Here is a 22,146-nt window from a genome sequence, read left to right on the forward strand (position 1 = left end):
TCAATCCTTTTCTTTAAATTGACATATATATTTGGCACCTTCTAGAAATAACTTGAACGCCAGACACTTTTTTCAGGTCCTGCACTAATATTAAGATAGATATTCAATTGATTTTAAGAACAAAAATGGAATGAAAGGAGCTACAAAATTTCAAGCAGCAAATACAAATCGTATCCTGTAATGACCATAACACGTCACAGCTCAGTGATAGAATGAGGACAGAGTAGAGTGGAAAAAGGAACAAAAATAGTGGACGCGAATACCTACGTTTCTAATGCTCTATATTACTGCATCATATTTCCCTATATTTCCACTTTTCTACTCACAAATTTCATGGCTAACAAGTTCATGCGAAAAATGGCTGTTTAATGAATGATTAGTGGATTTCATAGTACGTCTTGCAAACGATGCCATTTTTAATACTTCTTCTAGTACTTTTTAGTATTTTTGCGATACTGACATAAGTTGGTCGCACTTCTCTTATAAAGGATAATAGGACTCTAAAGCATTGTTCATTTTATCTCCTGGAGCTGCTCAGAGTCGCTCCGAATGAACCCAGCATACTTGAAATGTAGGATTCACACTATGTACGACATCCGTCATATGACATTTGACATTCATTGTTACGATCTAGAAGAATACATAATCAATAGCAGCGAGGGCTCACTCAACTGTTGAATTTACTGAATAGCTGCCCAATAGCTGCGTTCAGCAAACTCGACAGTTGAGATAGAGCGTTCGCTGTTATAATGTATTCTTTTAGATCAGCATTTTAGATCTGAAAGAACACATCAATAACAGCGAGCGCTCACTCAACTGTTGAGTTCGCTAAACGCAGCCAATTTTAAAAAAGAACAATGCATGATTTTGAGAGTTGAAAATTAATCATTTCGTTAAATATCAATTACAATTATTCGATTCATTTCATTGATCAATTCTTTTCGTAGAAATAATTTATTTTAATTTGTTCATATTTTCTTCTAAAAATTTTAAGATCGAAGAATTATATAGCGCAGTTGTGTGTGTGGTTTCTGCGAAACAATTATTGGGAATTGAACGCGATGTTGAATTTCGACAGGCATATATAATCATTGATCGTCAACGCACGAAGATATCGAAATTTGTATTTTGAACGCGATGACAATAATCATATTTTTAATAATTTAACATCACAATTTGAGTTACATGTTTGCACTTAGCGTCCGTTCTCCTGTTCTAACCCAATCCTAGGACGTATTTTGGTAAATTATATGCAAACCTGGGGATGGCCATAACCACGGACATTCTGTAAATTGAAGAAATTTCAATTACAATAACATTCATACATTTACGTATTGTTATTTTAGCTATCAAGTTTGATAAAAATGGAGAAAATTAAGTTTCATGCGTTAATAAAAAAACAAGAGTTTTTAAATATGTGCTTAGCAAACGAAAATGGATTAAAATGGATTAAATTTTTTTTCTATCCGAATGCGTATTTTAAATAACGAATACTTTTTTTTAATTGGGATTTAATTGGGTTCAATTAGATGCAATTGGATTGAAAAACTGCATTTCCTATTCAAAATTTTGAATTGAACAGTATTCACAATTGTTTGTGTGCACAGAAAAAGCTAATATTATTTTTAGATTGAAAGGCATAGAGATATGCTCCATGCAATTTCTATAAATAAATAAAAATGCATTCAGAATTGAAAAGCATTCATTTTAACATTCGAGAATCAATATTTCTGAAAATCTGAATCCATTTCAATTCATTTCAATCCATTTCATCCATTCTCATTTGCTGGGTGAATAGTTTTTATCATATAACTCCATAAAATCCTTCTTCAATTAAATTTTCTAATAAGAATTCAATCTTCAAAAATTTCGCAGAATGATCATGATGCAAGTAAAAAATAAATGGTAATTATTTAGTACAGAGAAACCAAGGGTGTTATATAGTTAATAGGTATAAAGATTATAAAGTTATAAAGGTAGGTTATAAAGTTATATAGGGCCGTATAGTTCCCGAGAGTTCTGATTAGAGTTCTAGATTCCTTTTAAATAAAAGTGTAAGAGTTTCTCTCGTATTTATAAAAAGAGTTTCGGCGATTAACACTATTAAAATTTGTACTTGTATTCATAGTCAGATCTTATATAATATTTAAGACCGTCTTAAGGATGGTCACCTTACTGTTCAGTTTACTAGAGCGAGGAATATCAGTGCGCAGCATGAAGTGAACAAGGTTCATGAAACGTTGACATGAGCAATGAATAAAAACACTGACAACCTGCAAACCTTCTTTGAAAATAATACCCATGAAAGCCTAAAAAAAGTATTAGAGTTCTCAATAGAAAAAAAACATTTTTTTTCGAAAAAATTAAAAAATTAATATCAAGTTCAAATAGATCTAAGGCCATTTGATTTCTTTCGGCGAGTTATAGGTCCGTATTTTCAAAACGCACTTACAACGAATTGTTAGCGCGCTAATATGCTATAATTTACGCATACTATAGAAAATTTAAAGATAAAAGCGCATTCTGAATATGGGCCTTAGAGTTCTTGATAAATAAAATATATCTCTATACTACTAGGAAAAAATTTCTCATCTTCGAAGTTGATTCTTAATTATTGTGACCGGATCGATCACAATAATTAAAAAATTACTCAACCTCGAAGGTGCGACTCGCGTGAAATTCAATGAAATCCCGACAGCATCTTTTTTCAGATTCCCAATAGTTCTAGCCGCAGTTTTTGCTAGTACTCTATAAAAGTTCTACAAGAAATTATTATAATATAAAGAGATCCAGCCAATAATTAAGATGGCATAATTCAATTGACATAATTTAATTAATTCAATCTTAAAGGTGCAACTCGCAAAAATCTATACCTACTTATACACACTTATACATTTCATATTCGATTGTAACTTGCGATTGTACTTCGATTTTACAATAAAAAATTCTTAATCAGGATGTATACGCATACATAGAACACTGGTAAACATTCGTATTTGCGGATATAGAATATATCGGTTTGTGTTCATGCATTTGCGCAGTCGCCACGAATAGAATCTATCCGCAGTTTACGATCTTATTTTTGTATATACCAATATTGGTCAGTATTGAATTTATCCACCCAATTTACGATATGTTTCTGTCCATACTTATATGCATTTGTCTTTTATCGTAATTTATATGCATTTACATCTTCATTAAAAGTGATACGTGAATAACTTGACGAAATTCGGAAGGATTCATGGGGTCATAACCTGACAATATATATCAAAGTCAAAGTGATTGGAGCTGGTTCTTCTGTACTAAATAATTACCAAATAAATTGACAGCTTACGTAAATACTAATCTGAACTGCGCGAATCAATTAATATCTAAATATTATAGATAAGCTGTCAGATTTACCGTAATAACTTGACAATTAAGAAAAAATTATTTGTACGTAGGCTGCTGGAAAAGTTTCTGCAAACAATATGAAAAAAACATGTAAAATTTGATAAATGGCTTTATTGTTTTTCGAAGTATTCGCCTTTAAGATCGATACATTTTTGCATACGCTCGAACCAATTTTCGAAGCATTTTTTCCATTCTGAAGCTGTAACCTCAGAAATCAGTGTACGAAATGTTTCAACAGCTGCTTCAAGCGACTCAAATCGCTCACCATCTTCTTTTTAATGTTTGAGAACAAAAAGAAGTCATTAGGTGATAAATCAGGTGAATACGGACAATGAATCATCAATTCGATATTTTTACTGGGTAAAAAATCAATGATTTGTCGTGCTGTGTGACAGCTGGCATTGTCATGATGAAGGATGATGCGACGATTTCGATTTGTTCTACACAATTCATTTATGATTTCTGGCAAACAAATTGTCGTATACCAATCAGTATTTACAGTTCTTCGATCCTCTAAAGGCATGGTTGCCACATGTCCAGTATAACTGAAGAAACAAGCAATCATTTGCTTGGCAGCACTGCGTGAACGAACAACTTTTGTTGATTTCGGTTCATTTTGAAATACCCAAACAGTGGATTGTTGTTCGGACTTGTACGAATAGATGTTTCGTCCCCAGTAACGATGTTGTAGACCAAATTTGACTGACCTCAGTTGAATTTCTTGAGTATTTCTTTGCTCCATTTAACACGAGCCTGTTTTTGAGTTATGATCGAATTGTGTGGGATCCAACGACTGCAAAGTTTCCGTACATTCAAGTGATCATGCAAAATCGTATGTATTGCTTTCATGTCGTTGCCTAAGGATGTCTGAATCTCGCGGTACGTCATATGCCGATCTCGCTCAATCATTTCACGCACAGCATCAATATTATTGGCAACAACAGACGTAGATGGATGACTTCACGGAATTCGTCAAAGAAAGATACGTCCACGTTGGAATTCGGCAAACCAATTATAAACAGTCTTATTGGATGGTATTTCATCCCCAAAAGCCAAATGAAGTCGATCGATGCATTGTTTCGGAGTTAGATTACATTTGTAATCGTAAAAAATCATTGCCCGAAAATTTTCACGCGAAATTTCCATTTTCTCACAAAATAACTTCTTTTAAAATACTATGCAAACAAAACTAGTTGGCTTGAGTACAAACTGTCAACTATAGATTTAACCTATGAATTATAAGTTAAAAACGTCTAATTTTACGGATATATGATAGTAGCAGAACATTGGCGCCACTGGAAGTATTAGATTATTGCAGAAACTTTTCCAGCAGCCTACGTATCAGCCGCATAAAAATTGTATTTTATTAATATTAATATCATTGTAATTTATTTTATCACTATTTTTGTTATTAAATTTGCTCAAATCGTCTCATATCGTCTTATATTAATTAGCGACTATGATTAATCGATTAAATAATTAATTTGAAGCAATTAGACTTGCGAGTTGAGAGTATTTGCTTATCAGGACTTTTAACATTACTAAAGATGATAAAATTTATTTACACGCGAAATTTAAATAATTTGTCTTAAATCATTTAATTTAATGTTACATAAATAAAAAAATGTTTAAAAGGACATAGGATGTAATAGTTTTTTTTAAATTTAAATGATAACTGCTTCGAAAGTATGGCTGGTATAACTTATGAATATGAAATTTATTTATAATTTATATTTATTCTGTTATGTGTCTACTTACTATAGTATGCAGTGTAGAAGATAGAAATGTCAGTCATCAGTTGTTATTCTCCGCCACCAAACGAGATTACTACTCTCTAAATTTCTTGGAGTAAAATTTCACTCCAAGAGAGATGAAAATATAGCGATTTTCACTCTTCTCCAAAAATGGTATTTTCACTCTCTTAGAGTGAGATTTTACTCCAAGAAATTTAGAGAGTATATTTCTAAATGTATACAAGTTAAGTAATTGATGTTTTCGTCAAGACAAAGCTGGCTCAAATGCCACGGACTGAATTAGATGCTGCTAAGAAAAGCATTTTTGCACACTGCAAAACAACTTATGTGTTCATTAATGTCCATTCTGTGCGATGAATTAATTTAAGTGATTAAAAGATATTTACAGTAGATTGAATAATCCAAACACCGTTTCTACATATCAGTTATTTTATTGAAAAAATTGTCATGTTAGATAAAAATATATTTATAACGTATCAATAAACAAGGCACTCAATTGAAATTAACATGACATCTCCTAATTCGTAACAGGAATTTTGTTTTTTTCATTTTTATTTTGATATTATCAATACTCGAAGGAAGGCATAAACATGATTACGATGCAATATATTTCATGAAGAAAGTTCTGAAACACATAAAAAAAAACCGAATATTTTTCTTTGTTATCGTACTTTTCATTCGAAGAAATTAGTCTTTTTAATTTTTCATGCAAATGTTTCATATGTTTAATCATATAAAAACTCTTCCGATTGTGCTATATGTACATTTATACATGTACTTATATGCATTTTAAATAAAACAATATCATGTGTTATTGAATGACATTTACTTGTTAGCTTTTTTAAATGCTTGTTGAATGAGACATTAAAACGAATGAGATACTTATTACGTACAATTTATGATTTGCTAAATACATTATTGAGCAGGTCTTTTTATCATCTTAAAATCTATCGTCTATTACAGATTTTTATGTTCTATCAATTAATAAGTTAAAGTCTTTTTAGAAACAAATTATAATAATATATAATAAATATAATAGAATATAATAAATAGTAATATGAAAAAACATAACAAAAAATAACGTAATAACTTCTCAAAGTGTTATTATTGTGTAAATATTGTAAATACTTTTCATGAACATGTCGCCGCACAATTGCAAGCTGCGTTTTTTGTATCAACATTTATCAACATTTTATTTATATCAACATTTTATTTATATTAACATTTTATTTATACAATATTTATTTGTATTAACATTTGTATCAATATTTGAAATGGTTTTTTTATTATTAATCTTCATTAGTTTATTATTTATAATGATTTTTATTATAAAATTTCTATGTCATTAGACTTAATTAGATGAAAATCTTGGCCTTGTTATGAATCGTTATAGTTTTTCAAATTCTAAAATCATTTTACAATTACGTTTAAAACTATTGTAAATATACAACTACTAATATAAAAATGCATGTGAAATAAGAAAAGCAGAATTTTAGTAAGCATATTTGAGGAAAAATCTATTATATATACATATTTAAAAGAAATCCTTAAGTTTTAGATTTATAAGAATTAAAAACAGAAACAAGTACAGATCGATTTTAGAAATGAAGATTACGATAGTAAATTATTTAGTCAGAGCAGTTAATCGACTTCGTTAGTTTGAACGTTGCCGGAATACATTTCAAACCACAAATCCTTTACGTACGACAGTGCCAGTCCTTTATATATCCACGCACGCCAGCCCGTTCTCGTTTCATCATCGATCCTCGCTTCCAAACTCTGACATAATGCCTTTCGATCGTGGCTTCTTCCACTGCGTAGATCGCAAAGCAATCTCTTGCGACATTCGTCATTGCATGCCGGTCGCACCGGAGAATTCTTATAATAATGTCTGTAAAGAATAAAAGCAAATACGTCGTTTACTTTTCTCGAGGAAAGTTGAACATCAAACGTTAGTCTTCCTTTCTTTCTAAAATAAAGTCATCATTCATATTTGTATTCGCTACAATCCCATTGATTTAAATAATGGAATGTATTATTGTACATTTTGTGTTAACATATTATAATATTCAGGTAGCAAGCTGACGTTATTTGTCATTTAAAAATAAATATGTTAAACAAGAACTCTCTTTCTTTAAAATAACAAAAACAAAATTAATCCGGCTAATGAAAGTTAGTGCGAGCGGAGGTGCGCAATAAAATTTTAACAAATAAATATAAAACTTCGCGAGCAGTTAAGGTAGAATCACTCACAACTCAAGTGAGTGACTCTATCTTAACCGCTCGCGAAGTCTTATATGGATTACGAATATTACTGATGAGAATTCCAAAGAGAACCGAACGTTCAAGATGTATCAAGATTTTAAGTAAAGAAGACATCAACACATCGAATGGAGTAACAAATTTATTTATTGCGCACTTCCGCTCGCGCTGACTCTCATTAGCCCAAATTAATTTTGTTTTTGTTATTTGTCATCATTTGAATATAAAAATGATGTTCTTTAAAGAGATGCTGGAGTGTCTAAGACATCTTTTAGTTTTGCCAAAAAAACAACATAAAAAAGACATCTTTTCCTATGGTTATCATTTTCATAAAGCAAAAAGTCGACTAAAAGAGTCATATTGCAGAAAAGATAATATGAAAAAGATATCTTTCCGTTATTTTGATATTTTTCATCACTCTCTCTCATCACTCTTCGCGAGCAATACGTAGGATCGCCACCAGACGGACGTAATGGAGTTCAGTTGCTCATGTTCAAAAACTATATAGGATATATATGTAGAATAAAAGATGCAGCCTTATAAGAAATTTTATCTTAATGTTCTAATGAACACTAATAAAATATTTTTTTTAATCGAGTCCCTAAAGGAGGAAACTACGATGAAAGATAATGGCTCTTGCACATAGGAAACGGCAAACATTGTAGGACTCAAAAATGGGATGTGTATTATCAGTCATACAATTTCATTTCGTTTTGTGTAAAAATTAATTCAGAGATTCAATGTTATTAAACATTACATGTGCCAAAATATATAAAAACCAATAACGTTTCCGACCGAATTTACACCAATCTGGGTTGGAAAATGTTTTGCTGGATGACGTTACACGCTTTACTAATAAGAACCGATTTCACAATATATGGTCTAAAGATTAAAAGTAACCAAGAAATTCATGAATGAATTTCATTGATGAATCTGTTAGTAATCTTTAATCTTTAATCTTTAGGTAAACATATATTGTGAAAATGGGCTCTAAGAGCACAAAACGTCATTAATTTAATCCAAGTTGATATAAACCTGGTCGAATCGAAAAGAGAAAATAAAAGAGTCATAAAAGACAAAAGTCTTAAAGACGATTAAAAGATATCTATAGAAGTCATCCTTTATAGTTATATAGATAAGATGACTAGCAGTACGACATCTATCGTCTTTTAGTCATCTATTCGTCGACTATATTCTTTCACTAAAAGATATCTTTTTACTTTTTTTCTACTATCCTACCTCCTAATTTTATTATATGTCTATTTCAATCCTGTTATTCCATTCGATCAATTAGAAGATTTTTATACGGCTGTAAATATATTAATAATTTCGTCACTCGTAGCACTCCTTAACATTTTTTTGATCTAGCTTAACGTCCTTTTGACAACAAATAACATCAGTTTTCCTAGCAAATGAGAATGGATTAAAATGGATTGAAATTTTTTTCTATCCAAATACGTATTTTATATATATAAATAGCGAATACTTTTTTTGGATTTAATTGGATTCAATTGGATTCAATTAGATTCAATTGGATGCAATTGGATTGAAAAACTGCATTTCCCATCCAAAATTTTGAATTGAACAGTATTCACAATTATTTTGCACAGAAAAAGCTAATGTTATTTTTAAATTGAAAGGCATAGAGATATGCAATTCTTATAAAATGCATTCAGGATTGAAAAGCATTTATTTTAATTCGTGAATCAATATTTCTGAAAATCTGAATCCATTTCAATTCATTTCAATCCATTCTCGTTTGCTGGGTAGTTAACGACAGCGACAATCGTTGATAAGGCAAAGAATCCTTCTACCCCTCCCCTCCCCTCCTCTTCCCCCAGCTAAGATATGTTATAGTTGAAGCGAGAATGGATTAAAATTTTAATCCATTTGAATGCGTACTTCAGTTCATGATCATTTACACTATTTTTAGATTCAATTGAATGGAAAAACTTTTTTTAAATCCAATTGAATTAAAAAATTTCCTATCCAGAATTTTGAACTGAGCATTCATTCAAAGATACATTTAAAGAATTGAATTTTTTTTCAGATTGAAAGGCATAGAAATGTGCTTCACGCAATTCCTGTAAATGAATAAAAATACATTGGGATTAAAAAGAATTCATTTTAACGTTTACGAATGCCTACCGAAAATCTAAATAAATCCATATCAATCTATTTTTGTTTACCTACTGGGTAATATTTCCGTTTTTTTTTTATGAGATCGTGGTATTAATCATCACAATATATAATTTTTTTTATGAGGTCATGGTATTAATCAACATAATATAAGCAGAATTACTTATAGTAAAGATCAAAGAGCGCCGGCTCATTAGTCATCTTGTCAATCAGCGAGTCCCAGTCCTTAGGCAAAAGTGATGCCATTTGGTAAGCTTGTCGCGCGCTATACAATTTGTACCAGATCGGGTAATCATAAAGATTTGCTTCCTTTAGATTCATGACCCAGCTCTCGTGATCGACGACCATCTAGAATAAACGCGTGAGTTAGAAAATGATAAAGAACGCTTAAGTCACGTGTATGTATAGGATGTTGCTAGACTGCTAGGATAAATATTCGTCATATGTTCTGTCGTATGTGTATAATCATGTAGAACGTCATCTTACTCTTGTAGTCTTGGAATGATCTCCATCAACGTAATATATTCTGTAACCTGGATTGAGATCGTAGTATGGTGATACCGAAGGACCGACGTAGGCGATACTGAGCGCTCTACCAAGGTCTGATGTATCATAGAATATCTGGAACTCGTCGTAATGTGTATGTCCAAAGAACTGTGCCGTGATTGTTGATTCATAGCTATACAAAAACAAAAAAAGAGTATTTCATCTATATATTGAAGTTCAATAATGATTTGAACGATTGTGAACGATCAAGTACAAACCGATTTATTATGTGATAATAATTTCTCGACCACACCTTGAGGCAATCGGAATGTCCGGGAGGGATGTGGCCAATTATATGCACCTTCTCGCCATTGATTTCGGCACCTTGCAGCTCATACACAAGCCACTGCAGCTCGCTAACCGGATCTGTGCTATTGATTAATAACCACCAGTTCTTATTGTTACAATAATTCATATTTACAGAGAGAATTCTGAAACCTGGTCGAACCAGGACCGAATAAAAGGCGCCGCGACGAACAGTATGAGACACACCTGCCGGCAACCAATGCCGCCAGTGTTTATCAAGTTCATCATATAACCACGAGATACTGTTTTCTTGAGGCACAAAAGGTGGTGGAAAGCTAAAAAGAATGATAATATAATATATATTATTTCTTACAATTAATTGAATTCTTTATTTTAGAAACGATTCAAGATTTAAGAATTATATAAAATACGTTAAAAATTTGTAATTCTGATTTCTTCCTATTTATTTAAATACATTTTGTATAAAATAAAAGACATAATATGAAACGATAGAAGTCTTTATATTACAAAAAAAAATTATGGCATAAAAAAATTTTGGGAAAAAATTGGTAAAATTTTACAATAACTTCGTGAAAAATCATCGTAGAATAACGAATTTTTTAAAATTAAAACTTAAAATTAATACTTTTTAAGATACTATGGTCCCAGCAAACGAGAATGAATTGAAATGAATTCAGATTTTCAAAAATATTGATTCACAAATGTTAAAATGAATGCTTTTCAATCCTGAATGCCTTTTTATTCATTTATAGGAATTGCATGGAGCATATCTTTATGTCTTTCAATCTAAAAATAATATTAGTTTTTTTTTGTGCACACACAACACATCGTGAATACTGTTCAAAAATTTTGAATAGGAAATGCAATTTTTCAATCCAATTGTATCCAATTGAATCTAATTGAATCCAATTGAATCCACAATTAAAAAAAGTATTCGCTATTTAAAATACGCATTCGGATAAAAAAAAATTTCGATCCATTTTAATCCATTCTCATTTGCTGGGGCGTGATCTTATCATTGTAATCTTTTAAAACATAAGTCAGTAAAATTTGCCCAATTTTTATCCAAAATTTTTCTGTCATAAGTTTTTAGTAGTATATGTTAACAAATATATACATATATATACACACACACACACGCACACGCACATTTTTTATATATATATATATATATATATATATACATACATACATACACATATATATGTATATTATACTGCCAAGGAAAAAAAATTTTTTTAATCGGCCACTTATCTCAAAAGCTTCCATTTCGTGACAAAAGAACACTCCTAAATTTTTCTCAAAAAGTATTAAGATTTAAAAATCGCTAGTGAACATGCTAACATCTTTTCATACACATTATATTATTAATGATTATATAAATGTAGATTGCACACCTCTTACCGCGCAGATTCCAAAATAGTGCCCTTAAATCTGTATTATATTTTTACAATTATTAGGAGTTCTATATATATTATATATATATATATATATATATATATATATATATATATATATATTCTTTATTCTAAATTCTTCCTTAAAAAACGTCTTTTAGTCCAGTTAAATGCAACTTTTAAAGGCCCTGTAGCAGGTCTCGAGAAAATTCCAACTGGATCTTGTTCTAGGTGAACATGTCTATAATTTGAGGGGAGTAACGATCTATTTGAACGCTTGGAACCTTGTTAAAATCGACCTTGAACTCGAAATTTGGTCATTTTTTAACATTAATCGGGCTATATTTCTTAAGGTTAAATGAATTATTACATCATGTTTATTTTTAAAAAAACATACAATACATTTGAAATCTGAATTAAGCCATTTTTACATCGAAGAAAAATCGAAACTTTGATTTAAAAATCGTTCACTAGCAACCTCTAAATCTTAATATTTTTTGATAAAAATTTAGGAGTGTTCTTTTGACATGAAATGGAAGCTTTTGAACTAAGTGGCCGATTAAAAAAAAAACTTGTTTTCCTTGGCAGTCTAATGTATATGTATGCATTATATATATAGAGCCCAGATTATCCTCCGATCGACGTATCGACTTAAACCGACCGTAAGTGAAATGGTTGAAATTTATTTTGCTTACGGACTTACTCTACACTCTATTATACACTCTATCTCCAGTTACAAGTGATTGATCGATCAACTATTTCTGGTTGGAAAACCAGCTTAGTCCCGACGTGTCTACAGCCTCTATTGCTACTGTTCATTGTTGACGACTGCTTATATCTTACGTTTTTTTATATGACATGGCCTTAAGAGAATGAAATATTCATCTCCCATGGTAAAACCTTGGTATAGCCATTAAGATTCACCCTATATATATATATATATGCATCTTGCGGATATACCTGTTAACTGGTGCGCTCTCGTGATTTCCTAAAGCCGGAAAAATTGGTATTCCGGGAAACATCTTAATCATCTGCGCAACCGTATCATGCAAGATTTTTAGATTTTCTTCTCGCGTTTGGTTCCAGATATCATGAGCAGGCAAATCCCCGGTCCACAAAATATAATCAATGTCCTGGAAATTTTTTAAAGATAAAGAGAGATTTTCTCTATTTCTTAATAGGAAACGGAAAAATCAAACAATTAAGGACAATCGAAAAATCTATGAAGATAATTCGAAGATGAATGAAATTTTTTCTTTTATGCACAAGAAATAATTATTAGTAAATTAATTTGAAAATTAGCAAGTTAATTTGAAACTATATTATAATCAATAAATCAGTCACTTTTTCATTGATTATTATTGGTCGAAATATTACTAAAAATTCTTTCGAGGTTTACTTTAGAATGATAAACGTCTCTTCCTTTCTATCATCATCTCTTAAAACTTAATCTATAATACATTTTTTGTTTTCTATTTTTTGTTTTTGTCTCTTACCTTTTTATCTCTTCATGCATTGTTTTATCGACAATCGTGTTTTTTGTTTCTTCAAGGAATATTAAAGAAAGATAAAATAATATATGGACTATGTTCGCTTTGGCATTCACAACGCTTTAAGCATCGTTTCATTCTTGTTGTTTAAATGTTAAACAAGAACAATTGCTCTGCACAAGCGGCAAAACGAATGTAGCCATCATGCGCATCAGACGTAAAACGAATATATCTCTCTTAATCTACAATATGATCTATTTGTTTTCTATTATTTTTATCACTTTCTATTTCTTGTTTGTTTATCTTTTACCTAGTTTTTTCGTTTTTCATCGCCCGAGATGAAAATTGTTGTCAAACTTAATTCGAAAAAAGATAAGACGAAACAAAAGGGGAAAAAATCGATTGTTGATAAAACGATCGAAAAAAAAGAAAAAAGAGATATGAGATAAAATCAAGAAACAAGAAGCAAAAAATGTATTATAGATTAAGCTTTATTTTAAACGACAGAAAATAAGGAACACCGCCTTAAATATCACTGACAATTTAGGTTAGATTAGGTTGAAAGAGTTAGTCTATTTTGCAGTAGATATGGTGCAAAAACAATATATATTATAATCACATCATATATTCTTTACAATAATAATAACAAGAATGCGGTATAGCATAAGAACGGACTATCGATTTGTAATTGCGATCTATGTGGAATAATATTTTCCTTCGGTAATTTAAAAGAGACAAATTATACATACATATGTATGTATATGACTACGCGTTTCTTGGTTCCAGATAACAAAAATACAAACGTGCGTTCCTATTCTACATCTACTAAGCCTATTCTACATTGTGCTCTTTGTTTCCTATTTCTTGCTTTTTAACTTTTGCTTTTTCCCCCTTTGCAACCGTTTTATCAACAATTATTATATATTTCTTGTTACGAGTTTCCTGTTTCTTTTGAAGTTCGTCAATTTTTATCTTGGGCGACATAAAACAAAAAACCAAATAAGAAACACAAAGACAAGATGTAAAAAAATAGCAAAAAGTAAGAAACAGAAAATAAAAAGCACATTGTAGAATAACCATTAACGCCCGCAACGCGCAATCATTTTATCCTTGTTGTTTATCAAATATTAAACAAGAATAAATGCTCACGAGCGTAAATGGAATGCAGCCAAGAACATACAAAAAGCACAAAAACAAAAGGCAGAGGGCACAAAACAAGAAATAAAAAAACATGTTATAGAGTAGGCTTAGATCGACAGTAGTAATGAATCAATTCATTTACTTTATTCAGGGAATGGAAGTAACTCGTTACTTGTAACAAAGTTACAGATACAACTCAGTCGACACAAAAGTAACATATAGTCAATGTTAGTCAATGTTATAATTTTGTGCTCTACAAAATAACACATAGTGTTACATAATACAATTATATTGTGGAGTACGAAATTATGATATTGACGTTATGTTACTTTCAATTTGTGTCGAATGAGGGAGTTACTTTTTTAGAACTTTACTGGTAATTGCGTACTGGTAATTCTCTTTTGTTCGCGCACGTATATAAAGTGTACTTTTGAGAGAGTGACAAGGGAAGTTTCACAATTGTCCAGTACCGATTTGATTCTCCAATATGTTGTTAAACCCGAAAATCTAAGAAACACATATTTTTTTATACAGGCCCTAACTCACATTTAAGGCGTGAAATTTCTTTGAAAAAAAAAAAAATAGTATTTTTCTTTCGAAGAGAATATCATCGGAAGTATAAAAGATAGAAAACAATTTTTTAAACAAAAGTTGTACGATTTCAAGAATACTTTAAAATTATAAAGAATAAAAAATTTTTTTATTTTTTTGTTTAACAAAATACTCTCACCACCCACAATTTTTTTAAATTTTTATTTTAATTTTTTTATTAAATTAAAGATTATTTTTTTAACCAAGTGTAATAAAGTTCCATTACGACATATCATTTTCGTGAATTAATTATTAACGCTTCCGTTATATCCTATCTCATGCTAATGCGTAAGTAATTGTGGTTGGAACAATAAAATACATAAATCAATCAATAAGGAAATTGACATAATTGATATTTGTAACATTACAAATTATAAATAATGTTAAGAGTTGTAATAATTTTTATTATTTTTCCTTAAAGTGAGTAAAATTTATTTATTCATCTCTTCATTACATTACTTTACATTATAATATCTCAAGATTATTCTCTTAAAGTTATTTTCAGTTTTATGCTTTAATATCTTATTTACTTGTCTTATTTACTTTATGTAATAATTTCTAAATGTACTTAATAATGAAATAATTTCTAAATGTTTATACACAATAAATTTATATTTTGTATCGTTTACTCATTATACTCATTACAGTAATGATACTCGATGAAAAAATATAATGACTTCTTGACCATGAACTACAACTATATTACTGCAACTTTCGATATCACATGTTCTTGAACTTTTATCAAAACTAACTTCTATTGGATTTTCAAATTCTTCTAATCTTTCGTAATTACTGATAATAAGTGATTAGATAACTTATAAATAATTTATAATATAAGTTTATACTTTCAAGATAAGTATAATAAATGGACAGTATAAGAATATTCACGTAGTACTGATGTACATTCAGTTAGTGCAGTCATTCTATTATAATCATATCTGTGCAATTTGTTAAATTGTTTTTATATTACGATACAAAGCAAAGTTTAATATCTTTGGAAATGATTATTAATCCGTTTAATGTTAAACTTTAACATCTATAAATATATCTAACAGAAACACCAATAACTGAAGCTGAATTAAAAGTTGAATTAAAAAAGAACATACAAAAAATATTGCTGGATAGCGTTTTTCATTTTAATACGTTTATAATGGATTGGAAGTAACAGAAGAAACCTATTTCGATTATCAAAAACCTTATAAATTACATAATCCTGAAATAATTGAAGATGACGAAGAAGCATAGAGTGAAGACAATTTAAATTCTCATTCTCAATGTTCAAATGATGACGCAGATTTTGACAGTTTTTATAAAAGATGAGCTGTTGAGTATTGACGGAATTGGGACACATTAGTGAAAAAAATAACAACAAAAGAAATCGTCCGCTAAAATCATCAGTACCGCAACATCAATTTAGAAGAGTTTCATCTGAACGTCAATTAAGACGATGGCAAGAATAATTACATTCAGGAAATCGTATAGAAAAATTATCTTACATCTTTTACACATGATAAATTTACTGCAGCCGTTGAATCAGGATTCATAGTTCAGGATATCGATTTACAAAGGACTTTACAAGCTTGAGAAGAAATAGGAAATTTAAATCTTATATTTAAAACATCTCATAATTAGGTATCAACATTCAAAAAGTTCCACCGAATTGTTTCGAAAAAAATTACGAAATTTGTAACTAGAACAATAGAAGAGTCCGTTGAGTTGCAAAATACAGCTAATAGTTTTCTGAAAACAGTGACATCATTTATCGAACAATTCGGATCTGAAAATGTTTTTAATTCTGATCAAAGTGGTTTCCAATTGAAAATTCATTCTGGAAGATCATTGTCTAATGAAGGAGTAAAAAAAGTAGAGTGTGTTGTGCAATCTATCATCAACAACACACTTATACACCATATAATCAATAATATCGTGTAATGGAAATTTGTCATTTTTATTTATTGTATAAAGAAGCTAATGGTATATTTGGACCAAGAGTATAAAAAACCTTATTTGCACCAAAAATGTTGTAATAAAAGCATCGAAATCTGGTAAAATGATTTCAGGTAATTAAATAATTTCCTTTTACAATAGATTTTCAGATAATGTTTTACTATTAAAAAGTAAATATAAATTTGCATAAATGAAATAATAAAATGAAATTATAATCTCTTTGTTATGTCTATGATATATTTTATATTTTATTAAAAAATCTCAATAACAATCGTAAAATAGTTATTAATTTAATATTTATATTTCTTACAGATCATTTAAAAATGTGGTTAGAAGAAACTTATTTTCCAAACATTGATTCTAATAGCGTTCTTATCGATTCATGGATTGGATATTGTCTCAATATTATTTCAGATTTAATACAGGAATATTTAATACAGGAAAACATGTTATGATTATACCAAAAGGCATTGCAGGGAAAATACAACCATTAGATGTTTACGGATTTAGAATTTGGAAAAATTTTACTAAAAGATTTTCAGATATTGTTTTATTATTAGAAAGTAATATAAATTTACATGAATGAAATAATATAATATAATTACAATCTCTGATAATCAATTGTCATCCCCGCGATGTAACAACTTATTTAAATATTCGTGATTTAAAAGTTACAAATGAAAGACCAAAAGAATTTGAAAATCCAGCAGAAGTTAATTTTGATAAAAATTCAACAACATGTGATATCAAAGATTACAGTAATATAGCTGTAGTAAAATATTTTCATGCAAGAAGTCATTATGTTTAAAACATTTTTTTTCATCAAGTATCATTATTGTAATAAGTATGAGTAAACGATACAAAATATAAATTTATCGTGTATAAACATTTAGAAATTATTTTTATTAATTTATTATTAAGTATGTTTATTAAATTATAAATTATTACGTAAATGACAAGTAAATAAGGTATTAAAGCGTAAAATTAAAAATAATTTTAAGAGAATAATCTTGAGATATTATAAGGAAGTAATGTACAGAGATGAATAAAAAATTTTTACTCATTTTTAGGAGAAATAATAAAAATTATTATAACTCTTAACATTATTTATAATTTATAATATTACAAATATCAAATTTTATTTAAAAAATACATGTTTCTTAGTTTTCGTGTTTTAACAACATATTATATTTCATGGAGAATCAAATCCGGATAGTTGTAAAACTTCCCTTGTGAGAGACAAACAAAATCAAATAGCAAATGGAATTTTTTTCGATTCCTTTTCTTAGATTTTCAAAACGCTTTGGATACATATTGTTTTCACGCTTACACGCTGCAAGCAACAGTCTTCGTTGTCTATCAAATATTAAACAAGAACAAACAATGCTTATAAGCGCTGTAAGCGTGAAAACAATATGTATCCAAAGCGTTTTGAAAATCTAAGAAAAGGAATCGAAAAAAATTCTATTTGCTATTCGATTTTGTTTAACGGAATGAGAGAGAACACAGTATCAAAAATCTAAAATCAGTATGTCCTTTTCTCGTGAGCTTTATTCCCACAGCTTTATTCTCCTCAAATGCTCGGTCTAGGGTCGTGTTCGTATATTACTACCAGTAGTACCAGTTGTTAGTACAATTCGGCACAACAGGGATTACAAATTTTCAGTACTGGCAGTCAACTGACTGTAATATACGAACGCCTAGATATATAATACTATTCGTTTCGATATTCATTGCTAGTGCTGAAAACTTATAGTGCACGTAATATATATCATACGAATACATTTGATTGTGATTGATCAATTCTTACAACTACAACCGCACTTACAATTACACTTACGCAATTATAAGATTTGTTCACGGTGCCGTGACTCACTCACTCATTCACATTAGAGTGAATAGGAGCTATGATAGAGGCATATTGGAATATGTTGGAGCATACAACGCGAAACAAACCTATAGAATATGTTTTAATCGTTCGCATGTGCTACTTACCGAATGTGTGTCGGCGATGTGTTTGAGCATATGATCGATCGTTCTCTTTGGCGTATCACATTTTCTATAATCGCCCCATCGTCCGGCAGCGGCAAAGGCAGTCAACGGAGCGCCGTTTGTTAACCGACAGCAGAGCGGCTCGTTGCACTCTGCATTCGCACCCTCGTGATAATACGGATCGTAGTGCGTGTCAGAAATGTGCAAGACTTTGAACGTCGGCGCGCCTTCCTGTGGCGGGATCGGCGGCTTGATCGGCGGCTTTTTTACTGGTGGAAAGGCCACCTCCCATTCATGCAATGGATTAAAAGTATCATCGCACGCATCGCCGATCACGAAGCTGCAGATCTGCGCCGGACCCATGTTAACTTGTTTTAGGACATAAATCACTTCTCCCTAAAAATTGGTTATTTTTAATCTTCGTTATTTATGCAAAAGTAAACATTATAACATTATACAGGGTGTTTGGAAAATAATGATAAATCTTTCGCATAGGGGTAGAATTTAATGGACTGAACTGAGAAGACAAGTCTTCTATCATTTTGCAATTTTCGTAATAATTAACAAGATATTAATTCAAATACGAAGCGCCACTACGGTCTGAATTTAATTTGGGAAATTTGGGAGAGATTATTAATATTTCAGATTGATTGCGTTGAAAGTCCGACAACCATATCACCATAATTATCATTTTTGAAATTAATTCATTTATAAATATATATAATAATTCAACATCTTAACATTCAGACCGTAGCGACGCTTCGTATTTAAAGTAATGTATTTAACATAAACGGTCTTGTTTCCAATCTTATTGTTAAGATATTAATTGCTAAAAATTGCCGAAAATTGGTCATCATTTTTTTACTCAAATACTTTACTCAAATCAACTTTACAGAAAAACTGCAAGAGACGAAAATTGTTTATTTTTTTCTCATAAAATTCTACTCTTTTCAGAATTTTTTAGCAACTTTTTAGTACTACATTTTCTCATTTTTGACATAATTAAACAGTATTAAAACATTCTGAAAAAATTCTAAAAGAATGAAAGAAATCTTGCAGTTTTTCTATAAAGTTGAGTATAGTATTTGAGTAAAAACTTATTGAAGACCAATTTTTAGCAATTAATATCTTATTAACTATTGCGAAAATTGCAAAATAGTAGAGGACTTTTCTTCTCAGTTTAGTCCATTCTGCTCCTATGCGAAAAATTGATCATTACATTTCCCAAACACCCTGTATACACTGTATACATATATAATAATATAGAAGTAAATACAAGGTGGGTCACTATCATAATCTGCACATCTCGAAGAACTTACAAATTATAAGTTGTACGAAAAATTGTTATGTACAAAAGTTGCATGACTTCGAGGTGATCATCACATAGTGTATAAATATTTTTATAAATAGTGTATAAATATTTTTATAAATGAAAGTGTTTAAAAAATTTTGAAGTTAACCTAATTTTTTTTAAATGAACTGATATAGTATAGACTGTGGTCAAAGTCTGTCTACAAATGCTTTGAAGCATTTGATGGACCTATTAGAAGAAAGAATTTTACAAACCGACCAGTTAAAAAATACTTCAAAATGTTTGCAGCATCGCCGTATCCATAATCAGGAGACACGATAGTGTCTCGGCACTAAGTCAAGCACAGCGACACTACAATGCTCTTTTACACGAGATCGCGAGTGATAAAGATACAAGGGATAAAGTTTCTTGGAATCTCAATAACGGCTGAACCAATCAAGTTCTGTATACGTTCAATCAATAGCTTTTTTACGTAATATAATTCCTTCAATAATTGGTGGAGCTTTTAGTTATTTTACTGGCACATGATTCATTGACATGAAATATTAAATATCTCGTTAATTTTTTGATAATTATTATTTTTATGCACAAAATGATGAATTGGTATAAAAAAAAACACACATAGGGGACACTGGGAATAAAGCGGGATAACCATAAATGAAGTGAGGAAAACCAGTTTTTTAGCCTACTTGTTGAGATATTTCAATAGTAATTAATTAAATTATATTTTGCATCTCAAAGAACACGTTGCAGGCAATAGATACCATTTTCTCTAATTAGCATGATAATGTACAACGTGATATTGCGTAGCATCAGTTTTCAATACCCGCTATTTTTGTGAAGGTAAATGTCTTAAATTCAGTACCTTCTACTCTAAATTTCCAAAATCAATTAAATATATTAGGTGTTGGAATTAATTCGTAGCGTTTTACAAGTGATGGGAAGTACTTTCATTAATGTATTTTTTAATGCTCATGTGAAATAAATAACATTCTTTCATTAAAAAACGCTACGAATTAATTCCAACACCTAATAATTTACGACTTTGTGATTAAATATAGTTTACGACTTTGCGATATCGTAACGTGGTTAGTCGTTGTCGCTCAACTATAAACTACGCAATATTCTCCCTTGAGTGTAACATGGATAACAACAAAGAGCTGAAGAATCGTGAGAGGATAGCGAAATAGATTGCGCAAACGAGTGATTTAGTCTTAATAAAAAAGTCCTAATCTCTTCTTTTTCTTACGTTGTTTTCTTCTAACTAACAGTTGATTTATAAATGGAGGAGCCAATCAGCATTAGACACATTGGCACCACTCTTTTTAGCATTTTCTCTTGGGATACACTGGGTGCAGCCTCGCACCGCACCAGTTGTGCCTACTGCACACTGGATAAGCGATAAGCGATGAGCGACGAGCGATATCCAATAAAAGCTTTGCTTTGTGTCGTTACGTGAGAAAAAGCACAGCTTTTATTGGATATCGTTCGTCGTTCATCACTCATCACGTTCAGTGTGCAGTAGGCATTGCGTGCAAACGCTACACTCAGCTACATTAGAGTGGTGCACACCATGGTATACTACATCATTATTGCGCTAAAACCCTGTTTCCGCTTGACTTCCGTTTTCAAATTTTAAATATTACACTGGCTCTACTCGTCCCTTTGAGACGGACGTAGCAAAATCCCATTTCATGCATAAAATTTGCACTACACGGAGAAACATGATATATTGAATGAGTTCGCTTATCACCAGCCATGGAAACACAGTACACTGTCTGAGTGTTACACTAGTGGGCGATAGTGCAGCCAAGAAAAAACGCTATGACATGAGCGTCACCTGCTAGTTGCTGTATCCGTGGGTTAGAATTTGTGTAGTTTATGTATTATTATGTAATGATCTCTTCGAATTCATG

General features: G+C 30.5%; 1 protein-coding gene and 1 pseudogene across 4 annotated transcripts in view; one reads left to right on the forward strand and one right to left on the reverse strand.

Annotated features, from left to right (window-relative positions):
- Window positions 1-1,098: 1,098 nt before the first annotated feature.
- Window positions 1,099-22,146, reverse strand: part of LOC105151251 (sphingomyelin phosphodiesterase) — a 47,286-nt gene continuing 26,238 nt past the window's right edge. For 2 of the 3 annotated variants that reach the window (XM_011064853.2, XM_011064852.2), the window contains exons 5-11: window positions 18,922-19,314; window positions 12,719-12,891; window positions 10,313-10,675; window positions 10,035-10,227; window positions 9,712-9,896; window positions 6,853-7,038; window positions 1,099-1,285 (exon numbers count right to left, since the gene is read on the reverse strand). In XM_011064853.2, coding sequence (XP_011063155.1) covers window positions 1,216-1,285; window positions 6,853-7,038; window positions 9,712-9,896; window positions 10,035-10,227; window positions 10,313-10,675; window positions 12,719-12,891; window positions 18,922-19,314 — 1,563 coding nt within the window. In that variant the 3' untranslated portion in view covers window positions 1,099-1,215. Of the gene's footprint in view, window positions 1,286-5,151; window positions 5,773-6,852; window positions 7,039-9,711; window positions 9,897-10,034; window positions 10,228-10,312; window positions 10,676-12,718; window positions 12,892-18,921; window positions 19,315-22,146 lie in introns of all 3 variants that reach the window. The other variant, XR_015547605.1, reaches the window with a different exon arrangement.
- On the forward strand, window positions 15,264-18,317 carry LOC147907188 (uncharacterized; annotated as a pseudogene). The gene is made up of 3 exons (XR_015547566.1): window positions 15,264-15,267; window positions 16,142-17,039; window positions 17,239-18,317. The product of XR_015547566.1 is annotated as an uncharacterized LOC147907188 (transcript).

This window comes from Acromyrmex echinatior, chromosome 15 (genome assembly GCF_024713525.1).
Source record: "Acromyrmex echinatior isolate Ae372 chromosome 15, ASM2471352v2, whole genome shotgun sequence".
Lineage (NCBI taxonomy): Eukaryota > Metazoa > Arthropoda > Insecta > Hymenoptera > Formicidae > Acromyrmex > Acromyrmex echinatior.